The sequence below is a fragment of the Lichenostomus cassidix genome, chromosome 3 (assembly GCF_008360975.1).
Source record: "Lichenostomus cassidix isolate B80296 chromosome 3, HeHo_3.0, whole genome shotgun sequence".
NCBI classification, from domain to species: Eukaryota; Metazoa; Chordata; class Aves; order Passeriformes; family Meliphagidae; genus Lichenostomus; species Lichenostomus cassidix.
In genome coordinates, this window is record NC_139483.1 from 43,346,157 (window position 1) to 43,363,555 (window position 17,399).

The following is a 17,399-nucleotide window of genomic DNA, read 5'->3' on the forward strand; positions in this document are numbered from 1 at the left end:
TTAAGGCACTCTAGTAATTTGCCAAAAGATTGTGTCTTGACATCCTTGTTTTTCTAGTACTGTTTTACCTTCCAGTGGTAAAGCTGTAAACCCAGTTGGAGATGTAATCACAAATGCAGCATTGTCTACTGACTTCCCACCACTGCTGGAATTTCTCAGGTACTTAAGTGACTCAACTTTCTCCTGGAAAATTTTGCCATCTAGAAATAAAAGATAAGGGGGAGAGTTGCATAAAAGCTTTTTATGTTTGCATCATTGATAAATTAGACTTGTAGTCAAGTTACATTCTGAGCTGATCACTGGAGGCTAAAGAGAAGTCCTTCAGTTCAAGTAACTGAGAAAAAGCACTTTTTGGTTTAGTGATATGACTTTAAAATTTACTTTAGAACAATGAAAATATTATGAAGTACTAAAGCAATTACATTTAAAGACAGTCCTTGAAGACATACAAGTAGTGATAACTGACTTTTTGGCATGTCAAAACCACGTGACTGCTCTCGAACAGCCTAAAAAGGCTCCAAGTATCAAAACATACATTCTCCCCTTACTCAAAATTTTACAACATTTAGTCTTAGCAGACAGATACAGATAAACACAGCTGTGGTGCCTTTGAAACTGATTACTAAAACTGGAGGTACACAGGTATTTGAAAATCTTTCAAATGTGGATGCTTTTCATGTGTATATAAGTTATGGCTTAGGTTGTACAATGCTAATATTAAAGCATGAACTATATAGTGTTCTCGTTTTTAAAGAGAGCAAGAAATAGTTTTTGAAGCTCACATCAGTCTTTTTGCCAACATCATCCGGTACAGACACATTAAAGAAGTTGTTGTTCTAGGTCTGCACCCCTCAAAGCCCACAAGCACTGCCAGTAAACTTGTATGCAATGAGCTGATGGTGCCTGACAATGACGTCTTACAGTACAACTAATCAACTGCTAAAAATGCTCCTCAGGCTGTTTATTTCTCTAGGAATTCAGTAACAGGAAAAAAGAAAGTAGAAGTGGAGAAAGGACCAAATACATATTCCTGAAGAAGTTTCATTTACAGGTGAGCTAGATGTTTCTTTTCTACATTTCCCCCCAGACAAATGTCTCCACACAGGCAGCTAAGATTAAGGATTCAGTTTAGCATAACCACGAGAGAAATTATCTTATGGCTGTAGATGGAAGAAAGCTCTCCAAGTAAACCAAGAACACAAAAGTCTAACTGTAACCTCTCTCAAAAATAAAAATACTTGACAGTATTAAATCCCAAATTCAATAGTTTTTAATATATAGTTATTAAAATACAGTGAAGAGGATTTTTATTAGATACTGATTTATGATCAGGTTTTTGTCTTATTGTTTATTTCTAGCTAAATGTGACATATTTACCTATGTGCATGGAAAAGTAGAAGTTGGTAGGATTGTGACAAACATATGTATTAGTGGGAGGATGAACTGCTAAGAGGAAATTGAAGACCAGTGTCAGTAATTCTAGGTCTGGGGGAGAACCAAGTACTTCTTCAATTATTTTCACAAATGATCTGCAAACTTCCTGAGGCAGGGATGTGAGGTGTCCCTCTTTATGCTCCTAGAAAGAAAGAGTAATACAGCTGTAAGCTACTTGCAGTTTTAATTTGACAGAAACTTTTTAAGTTGTCATGCTCTAGTAGAACAGGCAAGAAAAGAAGCTAGCTATTTAAGCTCTATTCTTTTAGTTTTGAGAGGAGCTACTGTATCTCCTGAATGTTATCTAAGTCCATCATGCACAAAATATTGCAGGTATTACACAAGTTGATTTTTAGAAAAATGAGCATTTTCTGCATACTATACTGCTCTGTCGTGACATGCTGGCACTTTAGGACATGAATCACCATTGAAAATACAGTGTATTGTCATTAGATTACATATTTGTAGAGATTTTAATAGTTGCCAGTACTAGTAATTCAAACATATTAAGTTTCTGAACAGTGCCACACAGTCTTCTGTATTGCCACTTCAGTAGCCATTTTTATAACCACACTCATTTGAGATTCATTGATAATTATGTTTATAATTTCAGCTTAATCAAGCTTTCTATATAGTTTCACAATGGCTAGCTGAAAAAAAAAGATAAAATATGGATTTTAAAACAAAACTTTAAGAAACTTGCAGGAAACCTCACTGAAAGGTGAGCATAGTGATTATCTTATTTCTTTCCAACTTCTAATTTTACCTCCTTTTTTGATACTCAAGCACTTTAACTGAACTGCTGTAAGAAAATATCAAATTAGGTTAAGCAAGTTTTTCCAAAGAGGATGGCTTATATAGTTTCATCTTCCATTCCATCAGCCCCCACAAAATTGCCAAATCCTTGTTGACCAATTTGAGTCGTTTTTTTAATGAAGAAATTTTTTCCCCAATATGCAAAAAAGACAGGAAATACAATGAAGCATTCTGTATCTAGGCATTTGAATTATATCATTTTAAAAGGTAACTATAGCAGTAAGAAGTTCCACAAATAGGGAACATCACAAAAATAAAGAAACAAAAATTACAGATATTAAAATTATGAAAAGATTATTTTTAAACAAATCATTAAAAGAAGGAAAAACAATAAATAGAACTGTAAGGAATGTAAAATAGAAAATAACAGTACAGTAAAAAAGGATTACCATACATATTTTTATGAATGGATACATGTACAATAAGCAGGAAGCCATTTCAAAATCACATTCTTAAGAAGTGTCTATCAAAGGACTGAAGCACTTCCCTAAAGTCCTTACTGGCATAGCTATTTCAATGCCAGGGAGGAAGCCACTACTGTGCCAAAATTTTGAGCTGAGTGCTCAGACTGAGCACTACAGGTGAGCTGCCCCATTAGCTCTGATGAGATACAGCACAGGCAGCTTCACTACTTGCACAGCATCTGGTTTTCAGCAATGAAGATGAGAACCAGCAAGAGACATCTCAGGTCTTTCTATATAAAGGGGACAGTTCATTTCAGCTCCTGCTGAGGTATGGCTCTGCAAGTAACCTAGTGCATAGGTTTCCAAAACACACCAGATGGTTACAACCTCTTGACCCTTCTGTCCAGCAGTAAATAGAGCACCCAGTAGGGAACTGTACCAGTTTACAGCAACAATGCCTGTTGAAGATGGAAGGAGTCTAGAAGCACACAGGACAGTCTACTCAACTTTTGCTACAGAATTGAGTCCTTTCTACCCCACCCTTCCCAAATAAAAATGAGTATTTGCCAAGCACAGAGGAGGATTTCAGAGTGGAAGTACCTGCAGAACCTGACAAGTTAGCAGGAAGTGATGTACCACTTGAGCTTTCAATAGCTGTTTAATGTTGAACATCTGTTGGTGATGGTTAGCTCTGATCAGGATTTCTAGAGCTGCTAACAGCGTTTCCCAAACACCTGGCTGAAAAACAAATAACAGGAATGTAGCTTCAAAAATATATTTGTGAGTCTACACATGAAGGAAAACAAAACCCAACAAAAAAAACCCCAAACACAACAAAGTCAAGTTAGTTTTACACCTAAGATGACTAATTGAGTGCAAGTGCAAGTGGTCAGGTCAGAACAGGTTAGAAACTAATCAGAAAAGTTACGCTTGTACTAAATTAAGTATGTTTCAATGATTAAGCTAAAAAAAATTAATTCTTGTCTAAAATTAGTTTTATAAATTCTTAGCTATATAACACTGACTGGTTATTCTCAACAGTTTAACTCCAAAAGATAGCAGGTCTTTCTTAGTTTTAGCAAGTTTCTCCACAAAAAAATTATCAATTCAATTAAGAAGTCATACGCACACATCACATTTACACTATTTAATACATTAACATTACCTCCATCATTGATAATGGGAGATTGATATCACAAACAACTAATCAAAGAAAAATAACTTTAATTTTAGAAAATTTAGTAATTAATGACTACTAACATGGAACTGGAGAAATTAATTTTTGACCTCATAATACTTTATTTTTTAAAAATATTGACTTTTAGACCTGAAACATTTCCAAAATTTAAGTACTTACCTTTGCTTTAGACCATATCTTCCAGTCAAGCAGCAGCTTTTCTAACAATTGGACATCTTGAATAACTGCAGTTGAATCTGAGTCAAGCTGGAATTGCCCATTTTCATTTATATAGAGAATCTCATCACTGCAGCATCCTTCAAGGAGAGTCTTAAAGAGGGGGAAATTTTTTTTGAATGTCAAAACACAAAGCAGTACAGTTGTTCTATTCAGTTTATGAGAAAATGAAAATCTTTAAAGAGCCAACATACTCTTGATAGAGAAGACATCTACCTGGTCAATACTAAACTTGCTTGAAGTCACTGTTCAGCCTTTGTAAAAACAGCTGCATATGTACAATGAAAATCACAGAGAAGTTTCTAAATTTTTCATAATATTGAACAAAATATCAGGTTTAAGAGAGGACTTTACCTTCAGCATGCAAAATCCAACAATGCATTTTGGTTTGATCAACACCCGACGAATCATAGAATAACCATTACAGTTGTCCATCTCCTGTATTCTCTGTTGATTGTACTTTGTTAAAGACAGTATAAGTTGTAGTGCTAAAGCTTGGGTGTCTTCACAGCTGCTAATCTCTACTACCTGAGGAAAAGGCAAATTTAATAGGACAGTTTAAGTGAGAAATATCTAGAAAAAAGCTTTGTTGCACTCCTAAATAGCTTCTAGATTAAACCTCTTTTAAAGCATTTGAGATTATGTACATAACCTTCATTTTGTCTGTGTGTGTACATTCAGATATTATACTTGAAGTGATAATTACTACTGTGATAAATTATGACCTGCTAAGGAGATACATGAACCATTACAAGAATCTTTCTAACAAAAACAACCTGTTATAAACAAATTTTAAGCAGAAGGCACTTGCCATACTACAAAGTCACAAGGTCATGAAATACATGAGCCAAAGGAACAAGTACTTTGCCTTGAAAAAGTATTTTTCTGTGGTGTTTAAGGAAAACTTTAAAATAAGGCCTGAAGTTCTAGACTAGGTTTATCTGTAAGTGTCAAACATTAAAGTTTTATTTTGTCCATAAAGAGACCAGCAATCTGACAGATGAAGACCATGAACAATTATTCCCTCTTTGACTCCTACAATTCTGGAATCCCAAGAGCAAATACTGTTTTTAGCAAAAAGATACAAGAATGAAATCTCACATTAATGGAATTTCAGTTCCTATAGGTTCCCTTGCCAAGTACCTGTTAGTTCTGCTACACTTACACATTTATACACCTACAGATCTGTATTGCCCCACAGCCGATGCCTTACTGATGCAAACAGTCTACAGCAGGATCTGCAGCAGATACTTTGCATAAATTTACATTATAAAATAACATGGATTAAGATTTTCTGCTCATATTTCTCTATTAATGGTACAATTAAAGCAGGCAGTGTCTTTATAACCAGTAACATTTATTCATACTTGCATTGTGAATATCCTGTGGTTCAAGTGTTAAAGATATGCAATGAATTTAAGTGCCTCAAAATGACAGACAAAATACAATCAATTCTAAAACACTCCTAAAAATAGTATCTTTTGGTATTTAAAAGTGCCATTTCTAAATCAGAATGTAACACCCCATCTTACATAATGGCAATATTATAAAAAACATAATGCAATAGGATTATAATTACATTTCCAGTTCAAGACAACCTGCATGATGCAGTCTTATGCCACAGATATTTTTCACAAGTTTTCTTAAACAGTAAAGCATCACATGCAGAGTGGAGCAAGGCAACTAGAACAATCTAGTTGTGATTTTCTACCCAAGATACAATGATAGAACACACACATACACTCACAGCCCCTTCCCCCAACCCTTCTCCAGCCCCCTTACCCTAGCAAAGAGGAAAACAAATGCACCAGTTCCTCCAATTTCATGTAGTATACTCTGAAGAGTTTTATATTCAACCGGTTGAAGTGTTTTCAGTTGATGAGAGTCCAATACAGTACTTTGAACTTCTTTCAGACTGAAAGGTCTCTGAGAAGGTACAGTTTTCACTTGACCTTTCAGTCTAATGACAGGCTCATATATGGTGTACTGACCAGGGCAGCTTGTGGTATAAACAACACCAAGACTCTCCTGAAAAAAAACGAGTTAATTTTTTTTCTAGAAATTTTATACAAAAATCATACACACTGAGGTCACAAAAAGCCAAACACAACGTAGTAGCAAGTAGTAACAACTTGGGAAGTTCATTCCTACTTTACCATTAACATGCACTGAAGTTGTGTCTGGATGCATATACACTAAAATGCAACAGGATTCCCAAATCTTAGCAAACTCATGTAATAGCTAAAGCACAGACAATTAAGAAAACAAGAAATTCCACCAAGGATCCCCCTCTTATCACCTGAAGAATTACACAACTGTTTTGCATAAAACCCAAAGTCACTGACAAAATAAAATGAGCATATAGAGGCATTGAGTAAATAGTTTCCTTCTCTAAAGTGGCAAGTCCAAAATACTGATGTTTTTTAAAAACTTCTTTTTTGTTTTAATTCTGTTCTTTAATCAGCTTTGCCATAAGAGAAATTCAACATAAGTTGCATTAATGAAGAGACTTAAACCAAAATCAAAGCTCTTATGGAAAGCAACTAACTTTTTTCACAGAGATGCAGAATGATCTTATTTGGAAGGTTATTTAAAACAGAGAAATAATATAGTTTAGGGTGCTTGCGCTCTACGCAAAAGTGCAAAGATTAATTCATCACTTGAGCACATGGTTCCATTTGGGGTTCTGTAAGGCAAAATAAGCTTTTAAGTTGCATGACTGATTTGTTAAGCTCTTACTTATCCCATTCATTCCCTCTTAACCTATTCAAAATTTAGTACCATTGTTTACAAGGATCACGTCCAGACAGAATGACCCTTTGCCTACAGCTACAAAATGAAATCAGAAAAATCCCTCTAGTAGAAACAGTTCATACAGCAGGAATTACTGGCATATGAATTCCCAAAATACAGCAGGCTCTACTGATAAGCAAGTTTTATTTTATTCTTCTATTATATTTACACCTGCATGTGGCAGGGCTGTTTCAGTCAGGAAAGAAAAGAAAAGCAGGTGGAAAACGACTTTTCAGCCAAACTTGATGCCAACTTCAAAACCCTCAAAACCTTCAAGGAATTGGGATGAATTCTTTTACTTCCTTAAAGCAAGGATAAATCCTCATTTCTCCTCTTCTCTCCTCTCAGTTTTCATGTTGAAAGGTTAACTTAGCAGACCTTGGCTACCTTTACACTAATGGAGGGAAGAGCTGTGTATCCATCCTAGACCTTCTGGAGGTGCCTGTTTATCCTTTATGATTTAATGTGCAATATTATTTACAGATGCTAGAACATCTAGAAATTTTCAGAACCCAGCCTAAGGCAAGATGAAATGGTCACCCTGTGTGGAGTTCAGCTCCTGTTAAAATAAGTAGGAAGAGCCCTGCAGTGATTTTAATGAGAAGAGGATTTGATCCTCCCTGCTTTGATCAAATGAAGCGCTTTGGGTGACAGCAGGAAACATGTTTCCACTTCAGTTCTAAAATATTAAGGACCATTTAAAAGTAGAAACTTACAATTAAAGGTCCAAGATCCACTTCCTTTTTCATCATGAAGAGCTCCTTAATTTGTTCACATTGTAGAATCTCTTTACTTATGTACTTGGAGCAGTCAGTCAGTGCTCTGCCATATTTACAAGGCATTACAGATATGAAGTCTGGGCCACATGTGTATAAGTAAAATGCTTCCTCTGGTCCAATATTTGCACCTAAAATCCAGAAAACAATCTGTTAAATCTTTGCTATAAAATAAACCAAAATTCATATGTTGGCTAGTAGGATCAGAGACTTTACAAGGAATATCACCAACGGGATTTTGTAGGCTCTGCTAATAAAACCATCAGTACAGTGTAAAGCCTGCTATTAGCTACAGTACATCAGTGACTTCTGACACATCACAGGCCAGATCAATTCAGTGGCAAAGGCAAGTGAAACCAAATCAGGAAAATGACCTGCATGAACTGAAGACAAACATCTCAATGATTTCACTTTTTTGAAGAGTCATCTATCCAAGCCTCCTTAAAGCATAGCAAGGTAACAGATAGCAAGATGTTACAGTGTCTTGGAGACTTGGGTAGACACTAAGAAGGTTGCAACAACAGCAGCTCACAACTGACAGAAGGGAAAAAAACACCATACATCTAGGGAATCTCCAAAGTAACGCTACAAGTTCCAAATAGGATGCTTAACTCAGAGCATTCAGAGGTTCATATTTTGTTAACTTTTTAATATGCTTTAAGTAATTTGAAACTACTAGTTAAGTAGCAGGTAAGCGAAATAAATTTCCAGATAAGAGATTGAGTGCTTTAAGAAGAAAAATAGAGTAAATATCACTATCTCTCTATCCCCTACCCTAAGGTATTATTTAAAGACATTCTAAGTAACACTGAAGTAACTGTAATTGCCAATTATGGCACTAAATAGATAGCAAGAGAATATGGCAGAAGGACACATTAGGAAGTATCCAATACTGTAACATTTGCCTACATTCTCCCTGATACAGTAGTCTGCTAAAGGGTATATTGCTGTATTTACGGTAAAAAACTTGGCATGTTAGAGATATTAAAATAAGCCTTTGGTTTTGAAGGACAAAGAGGAAATGAACACTCATTCAAGAAAAAGGCATAAAAAATACCATTAAATAGAAGCAGATTTCCAAGATCCCATCTACCCGACAATCGAAGCAAATCTTCTTGGGATGATGTATAATGGCCAATCATACAAAATGTTTTGTTACTGTCAGATGATAAGCTTGTTTTCCTTGGTAGTGCGAAATCTAAATTAATCTCACATTGCCTAAAAATATATATAAACAAACAAGTTTTAATATTAATAACTGATCAAAATTACTAGCTAAGATATTCAGCTTAGGTTTAAAATTCATTTTAATATTTAGATCAGAAGCCATGCTGTCATCAACAGTAAATTACTAAAGTCCTCTTCAACTTCCAGGCATCTTAAAACTCAGTAACGTAAAAATATGTATATTCAAATACTGGACCAAACAGATGAATAGAGTCCCAACTAGGATTGCTACAAAGCCAAGATTTCCTAGCTCTGAAATTCCTTCCTTCTTTCCTCTGACCTCAAAGAGGAAATGGTATGTAACACTATATACTCTTCCAAAATACCACAATTTTTCAAGCATTTCTACCATTCCTAGCAAGTCAAAGGCCTTTGAGTATGCTAACGTACATAATGAAAACCATGGTTCACATATGCTGGCAAACACTGTGTTGAGGATTTGCTTGTACCAGGGAACATTATCAGAACTAGTGTGCTGCACAGCCACAGGCAATAAGCTTGATGCTTTTAGAAAGCATCCAATTAACGTTATGTGCCTTTACATAAACAGACTGATTGGACTGTAGAGGTCATTCAAAGCTTCCTAAAAGAGCTGAACTATTAGCAAACTAACAACTAAATATATATATAGAGAGGGTTCAACAACTGCATATGGGGACAACATTGCAGTATTTTTAGCTTCCTCTTATTTCTCCATATTTGGACTTTATTGAATACCAGCATGCACAGACTTAACATAGCCTTCACAATTTGGACTTTAGGAAGAAAGAATATAGACTGATAGTTAATAAATTCTTATTTCTCTAATGAGTGAATAATTCATACAGGCACAGGCCCACCCAACCTAGCATCAGGTACCTCACTTAGAAGCATGGACCTTAACCTTGCAGTGGAATTAGTACTGCTATCAGTTTCTGTCTGAAACATTTTTTAACGTCTTCCCTTTTTATTTTTCTCAGTGGAACAAAGTGACTGCCTTTTCTCCTACTCCTCTTAATTCCTACTTTCAATAATATTGCCTGTCCCTGACCTACACCTCCTTAATTTGGAGTCAACATTACGGCTGCTACTAACTTCATTCCACAGCTTATTTTGAATCTTACTCAAAATCTTGTAGTACTTGCCTCTTTCGGTTATTTGTGATGAAAAAAACCATTGATGTCTGCACCAGTCCATGGTATAAACTGACAATTCTCAAAATAATCCATGAGTATTGTGGATATCTCTAAAGAATTCCTAGCAGTTTAACACATGCCCTCTCCTATCCTCCTAGAAGACTACTCAACCACAACTGCAGCTTGCACCAAAACAAACATCACAGACATCTTACCAGAGAATATCTTTTAAAGAAGGTAAATATCTAGGTACAACTAATATGTTCTTTACCTCTGACCAGAAACCCACAGAAACAGCTTTCCATGGAAATTTTTCTTGCCTTCTGGCTTCTGCAGGTATTTTAATGCCAAATGCTGCCACTTGCCCACAAGGAAAATGTTCTCTGGAGATTCAGCCTGTGCCAGAAGACCAGCTTTCATCTCATCATTTGGATCCATGCACATACTATGAAAACAACAGAAAAAGAAAAATGAGGGTGTGTGTTTTCATATTTGCATTTTAAGGCCCAAATCTGTACATTTTGACCTCAGTTAATCTGAGATTGCAGTCCTTAACTTTCACAGGCAATTTCTTGTTTAACAGATCTATTTTTAGAGTACTCAACACTTTCAACTTAATTCTTTAACTTGTCTGCATAAATCTGCTGACATTGAAGATAAAAATCTCTATTTTACAGAAAACTTAAATTCAATTTATTGAAAAAATGCAGGTGCTTTGAACACTGAAAGTGTTCTAAAATTGCAGCTTTAGACACATTTCAATGATACTTAAGGATTATGTATGAGAACTAAATTAGGGCTAAAATGTGCTCAGAGGATTAAAACCAGGACTGTCACAGTAAGTATTGCATAAGAGTAATTTTCACAGCCAAGGTGTGAAAACCTGCAGCTGCAAAAACCTTTTCCATCTTCACACATTTACTGTGTTGTTTCATTAAAACTTGAACTGCTACCTTGTGGGCAGTTATTTATAAATAACTACATGAAACATGCAAGACCACAGCTTAACAGTTGAAGCTGGTAAACCTGTAGATCTGTATCCAATACACTTACTTGATGCTGCCCCATAGTGTGCAAGATGTCTCTACTACAGAAATTAGTTCTCTATTCTCCATCAGTATTCTCTGCAAGTTGCTACTAGAAGTAAAAATACAGTAAGTCCACAGGACTGCTTCTGGACTAATACACCGTACCGAAATATGAATGCTCCAGTGTTCAAGTCTGCCCAAACTTGTATCATCAGAGCTTTGGAACCCAGTGAAATTATATGAATACAGCCATCTTCAACAAGTTTATCTCCCAGGCTTAGGTATTCCATTCCTATAGACTTTGTTTCTTCTAGAAATAGAAACATGTTGCAATTACAATACAACAACAACACCATCCACACCACATATCAAGTGTGAAAATAAACTGCATTGAATTGGTTTATTGTTTTTTCTTTAGTTGAGGGTGTTTGGGGGTTTTTTTAACCACTTTTTTTAAGTGGGCTGACTAATACACTTGATTTGCTTTAGAAATCTAGCTCTCAAAGTGAAATGGAGGAACCTAACATTAATTCAGCACTTCACATGTTTTTTGTAATCACGTAAATCCCCCGAGCTGAATACACTCCACTAATGGCGTTTTTGACACGCCATATCGTACTACATTCCTATGTTAAACTACCAATGTGCACCTATGATCTTGTATTCAGTATTTTTACTTTACCAAGCAAAAGCACAGACCTAACAAGAGCAGCTCTCGTGGCTTCTAAGATTCAGGGTTGGGTTTTCCCTCCTTTCATTTAAATACAGTAAAAAAAGAAAAGAATACAGGTGTTCCAAGTGTTATGAATGGGAGACATTTTAAATAAGGAATTTTTCCTGCTACAAATTATAATCCAAAAGATTCTGCTCAGCATGGTTTGGGAACAGGTTAGTCTCTACAAAAGTCTAAACAGAAAAACATTGTACAGCTATTGGCATTTACAATGGTGCACACACACGGAAAGTTAAGAGGATTTATACTAAGTCAGCCTGAGACTTGATCATCAATACATGAAATCAAATAAACTTGAACAATTTTTTTCCATCACCAATCATCTGCACTATTTAATATTTTCATCATAACATAAAGTAGCATAAAAAAATGTTACTGAAGTTACAAATTCAACGAGATACTAAATTTTTAAGGAAGCAGGCATTAAACTAATAAAAAGACTAGGGCTGGAAATGCTGTAAGTATATGGTACAGTAGTCATAGAAAAATCAGAAATACTTCCACTGCTGTTAAATATCCATCATAAAATTCCTAACTTTTATGGACAGTACATAGATTAGTAATATTTGTAACCAGAATCCTTCAGTGCTACCTAAACAGAAACAAAGTATTATATCCTTACCTGTGCTGTCAAAACTGTTCTCTCTTACAGCTATGAGTCTGCTTCTTCTCTTAACTCTTTTCCCTTTTTCCATTGAATTTTCTGTTTCATGAGCATACTCCAGACGAAACCACAGTGAGACACTGAAGCCATCAGACATGTGTGGCCAACAGTTTTGCCCAACCAAAGGCAAGTGAATTGGGGCTACATGCCAAGAAGAAAGTAGCTGGTGGCTCAAGTTTTCACCATCTGCCTCTTTCTTACTCTGTGACAATTTTGCTCTTTTTAGTAGTCCAGCAGTTTTACTGTTGGAAGTGCCAGTGCATTTTTGTGAAGAACTGCTACTCAAATTTGTGCCATTCAGCAAAGGGAAGGCAAGGTATTGTAATGGATTCATATAAATATTAGTGTCTACAATCTTCAATACACCCTTGAGTAGTATCTCCTAGAAGAAAAACAACACCACCAAAACACAACTGTTTACACCATGTAGTCAAGCATCACGCAACTAAATAGAAGCCTACTCCTCATTTAAACTTTGATTCATGTTTTTCCAAGAGAGGCGAACTAGCAGATCCATAAACTGACACAATTTGCAAAGCATCAGGTAGCAACTTCAACAGTCTATGGCCCAACAAAGCTTTGGGGATTTAGTCTGGGCAGATCAGACTTCAAGTTATCATGCTTAGGAATCAGCTGAAATGCAGCAGGTGGTCATTGCACAATCTTATCTCACTTCTGTTATATGCAACAAAACCCCATAACTTTTACTTTATGCTTTGAGGCTGGTTAAGAATGTACACACAGGCCATCACTTCATTATTGCATAAACACTAACAAAACTAGCTGAGCCCTTATGCCAAGAAGTTCATCATCTTATTCAGCCAATCATTACAAGCTACCATCAAAAAATTGACTTGTGACTCCTTGTTTGGTTTGGTACTATTTCACCCTGCACAGTAATTTTTTTATTCTCTCCCCCTTGTATTTTTCTACAGACTCTCACACAAACCAACAGTTATTTCCACAGTATATACCACACAAGCAGTAGATACCAGCATTAAACAAACCAACTTAGGACACTGTTGAAAATAATTCCTGCTGCTGAAGCATTCCTTAAATAGTGAGATGCTTTGTAACTTTAAAGGAATTGCTTCAAATTTTACAGTATTATTATTCTGTCATCCATAACCACAATGTCAGTCTCTTCAAGAGGAATCTTGGTTCCTTGTGCTGAAGAGAGTTCTCAGGACCAACACATCCTTCAAACCCTTCTCTTCTTACCTTCTTTCCTTTTTCACGTTTTGAGAATAAATTATTTCTACAACCAAATTTTATTTGCTCTGAGCAGTTCAAATGTTGCTATTCATCTCCTTATTTCCCAAAATACTTGGACACAATAGCATTTTCTTTTTGTTTCCTTTTTCTGATTAAACCTCTGAATTATGCTATGTGCTACTCCATACATACCGTACAAGGTGTCTTCTCCAAAAATATCCTCAGAAGAAGAGTTAGCTCTTCCGAACAGGTCTGTGAACTCATCAAGGAAACCAGCAGATCTACGAGGACCATCTGACATGCTAAAAATAAGGAGACAATATTATTGAAATGAATTTTTTTTAAGCTTTAAAAATCCATATTCTATACTACAATGATGAAAGAGTAACTTGAAATTCAAAGTGTTCCACAAAAACATTTCAAATTAAGGAAGCAATAATGATTACAAGATGAGTTCTAGAGACCCAACAGTACTTCCTGACACTATCATTCGAAATTTCATTGAATCAATCAGTGCTATGCTATGCTAGATTTGGTCCCAGGTTTGCAAAGAGGAATCTGAAAGTCTAGGAACCTAGTGTCTGCCTTGCAAAAGCCCTCCAGAGATCCAAGTCCTAGGACGGGTTTACATCATCTTCTGTTGTGAAGCACCCTCATTATGTAAAGCTACCTTAGGGCAAGTATTTAATCTGCTTCCACATTCTTGGATTAGCTTTCCAGTTAGAACTAAAACTCAAGGCATCATCAATACCTGGGTTACCAAGAAATCGGAAATAAGGGCTTATGTTGTGGTGGAATAAGAATTCATCAGCTGCTATTTTTCCCAAGCAATATTTAACACTGTCACACTAGAGTTTATGGTTTCAACTATCATTTTCAGATCTGCCAGTGTTTGTTCAACTTATTTCCACTAGCTCAGAAATAACCCTATATTTACACTAGAGTTGCGCAAGTTTCTTACAAGTTAAAAAAGCAGCTGCATAAATTCACACATGCCAATGAATTTCCTTTGTCAATTTTGCATTTGAACTGTGAACTAAAAAGTTTGACTGTATACATTGAATTAGAAAAGCAATATTTAAGTTCGTTGGACATTTAACTCACCCTGAAAACTAGATTCCGTTTGTGTCAATATATTCAGAAATCCTCCCAAAAGATGTTTAACAGCTCCCTGTTAATATGAATAGGTAAAATGAATATCTGAAGAATATATACCAGCTCAAAGAACAAAGAAAAATTCTTCCAATCAGTTCTTCCTACTATTGATTTTAATAACTCAAATTACTTGAAATTATGGACTTTTTTTATATTTGCCAATGAATAATCTTTTATGTTCTGTACAGCCGCAGAAGAGAAACTTTGAAATTCAAATTATTATCTTCTACAGGAGGGATACTCTATTCAGTTATTAAAAAAAGCTAACTGTCAGAAATTCCAAAGGATCATGAAGACAAACATTTGCCCAACTAATTTCTCACAAACTTAAGAAAAAAAGCATTGAATATTTTTGAGCTTCATGACTCTCAGTTCCTAAAAGTATATATTCAATACATAAAGTTCAGAATGCTTACACATACACAAACACAAGTAGATATCTGCCTTTTTTTCTTAAGGCCCTGACAATCATGAGATCTATCTATCTCTAGGGATTGAATTAAAAAAAAAAAAGTTTGGCAAAACTCAAAAGCTTTGCAGGTTAAATATCTTTCAATAAATTACTAAGCTCCTGGTAACTTAGTTGCCAGTATCAGTCATTTACATTGTTTCAGATCTTATCAAATCCCATGACAAGTGAGAATATTCAAGATCACTATTATGTAGACTGGTACTATAAAACTGAAGAAAAGATACAAAACTGCTAAACTGTTGCCTCTGTCAATAATGTTTTTACCTGTTCTATAAGTACAGCAGCATTTCGTTCCTTCTGGTTGATGATTTTCAGGCAGCTTTGGAATACATGAGCAAGCACATCTAAACTTGCATTACCAGCTGAGAGCAAGTTTAACTCTAACATGCAGATTTCAGGATACAGTAATTCTCCTTGATTGATGTTTTCAGCTAGGTCATTAAAATAACCTGAAGCACCAGTACATCCTGGTTCTGCCTTTGTGTCTGCTCCTAAAAAGAAACCACATGTGTCTTACTGAAACTAACTCAGCTGAATACATTTTGCATGATTTAAGCAGAACATCCAAGGATATAACTGCAACCTTCTCAGAGGTACAAACCAAAAATAGTCATTAAAAAGCAATTTTCAGAAGTTGGCATAATTTTATATTCTGCTTCAGATTTTCCTATTTTCCTGCAAACACAGAAGGGCAAGGATGCAGTTTCTCCCACTACATGCTCTTAAACTATCTGGCTTTGTTTCCACACATAGTAATGGCAAAATATGCAATTCATGAAACATGACAGTAAAATCATTGTAACAGAGCTTCAAGGTTCTATACAAAACTCTGAGCCTGCCAAGAAGGGAGATGAATTTAAATAATTTTATATTAAAATGTGGAGGAAGCAATTTGTAATTTAATTCAGAAAAATGCATGTGAAAATATCTGCATGACAATCAAAGAAAAAAATCCAAACATGTAACCCTCCCCTGTTACATACTGGAGAGACCTTAAAATACATTACTTAAAATTATTTGATACAGACATAAGTTTCATGCAAATGTTTTGTGGATATATTTCAGATTAATTTTTTAATTCAGAAATGCTTTTAAAATCGTAGAAATCTATTGATAAAACCTGGTCACACAGGTAAACAGCAGTAATTTAATGCAATTCTACTAATGGCCATTACTGCTCATGCTAATCTCATACCAAAACAAAAGCATCCAGATGTGCTGAGCACAAACAAACTATTTTCAAACAAACTATCTTGTCTAGACCGTGCTTTTGCCAGAAAAGGTTGGACCAGATGATCCTTGGGGTCCCTTTCAATCTGGTATTCTATAATATAATTAGACTATTTAATTTTCACCAGATAGTTAGAATTCTAAAAAAAAAAAACATTTGAGCATTGATTTTCAAACAAACTACTGGTAAATACCTCTGGAGTTTCTAGATCACAATAATACATTTGAGCAACGTGACTTTAGAGCAAGAGTCACTTAAACCAATATAACCAAGACAGAACAATTTCTGCAATACTCTGTAATACTGTAGTAAGAATATTTATTATCTCTCCATCTGTTACTACAACCTCTTGAAAGTTAATAAATTAGTTATTTCTATCTGTTAAAGTTGCCCTGTTTTGGTACATCTCAAAAGACAAACAAAATTTGCTATATCAAAGATGGCTTTGTACATTCATAAAGTTTCCATTTACCTTCATTCTTGGTTTCACTATCATCAGGGTTACTTTCACTGTCTGCTTCATATCCTTCCTCTTCAGCAAAAAGTTTAAGACTACAGCATTGTGATTCTTCAGTTTCTTCAGAAATTTCTCCAGGTTGTGACAGAGGTTCCTTTTCTGTGTAATGGGTCTGTACAATACAAACAAATAGACAATCACTGGTCAGAAAAAAATAATCTTTGAATCAGAAAAGCAAATAATTTAGAATTGTCCAAATGCCTATTTTCTCCAAGCCCATTGGGAAAAGAAACACATTACTCATAAATTTTCAAGAGATTTGTGATATGTTAAAAATACTTCATTCTTTTATAAAAGAATCTGCAAAGAGGGATTTTTCTTACTAACTACCTGACCAAGGTTTTGGTAAGTAGCATTAAAAGGAACTGTGTTTCTAAATCCCTGTCACCATCAGCATGCACCTTG

The 17,399-nt window shown here is 35.3% G+C and overlaps 1 protein-coding gene across 1 annotated transcript in view; it reads right to left on the reverse strand.

Annotated features, from left to right (window-relative positions):
- Nucleotides 1-17,399, reverse strand: part of LOC146439589 (guanine nucleotide-binding protein G(I)/G(S)/G(O) subunit gamma-4-like) — a 92,728-nt gene that overhangs the window by 50,626 nt on the left and 24,703 nt on the right. The window contains exons 8-22 of the mRNA XM_085055506.1: nucleotides 16,950-17,106; nucleotides 15,511-15,737; nucleotides 14,724-14,790; nucleotides 13,812-13,921; nucleotides 12,363-12,786; nucleotides 11,173-11,317; nucleotides 10,251-10,424; nucleotides 8,695-8,855; nucleotides 7,578-7,768; nucleotides 5,851-6,096; nucleotides 4,423-4,596; nucleotides 4,012-4,161; nucleotides 3,255-3,392; nucleotides 1,378-1,576; nucleotides 69-200 (exon numbers count right to left, since the gene is read on the reverse strand). Coding sequence (XP_084911632.1) covers nucleotides 69-200; nucleotides 1,378-1,576; nucleotides 3,255-3,392; nucleotides 4,012-4,161; nucleotides 4,423-4,596; nucleotides 5,851-6,096; nucleotides 7,578-7,768; nucleotides 8,695-8,855; nucleotides 10,251-10,424; nucleotides 11,173-11,317; nucleotides 12,363-12,786; nucleotides 13,812-13,921; nucleotides 14,724-14,790; nucleotides 15,511-15,737; nucleotides 16,950-17,106 — 2,695 coding nt within the window. The remainder of the gene's footprint in view (nucleotides 1-68; nucleotides 201-1,377; nucleotides 1,577-3,254; nucleotides 3,393-4,011; nucleotides 4,162-4,422; nucleotides 4,597-5,850; nucleotides 6,097-7,577; nucleotides 7,769-8,694; nucleotides 8,856-10,250; nucleotides 10,425-11,172; nucleotides 11,318-12,362; nucleotides 12,787-13,811; nucleotides 13,922-14,723; nucleotides 14,791-15,510; nucleotides 15,738-16,949; nucleotides 17,107-17,399) is intronic.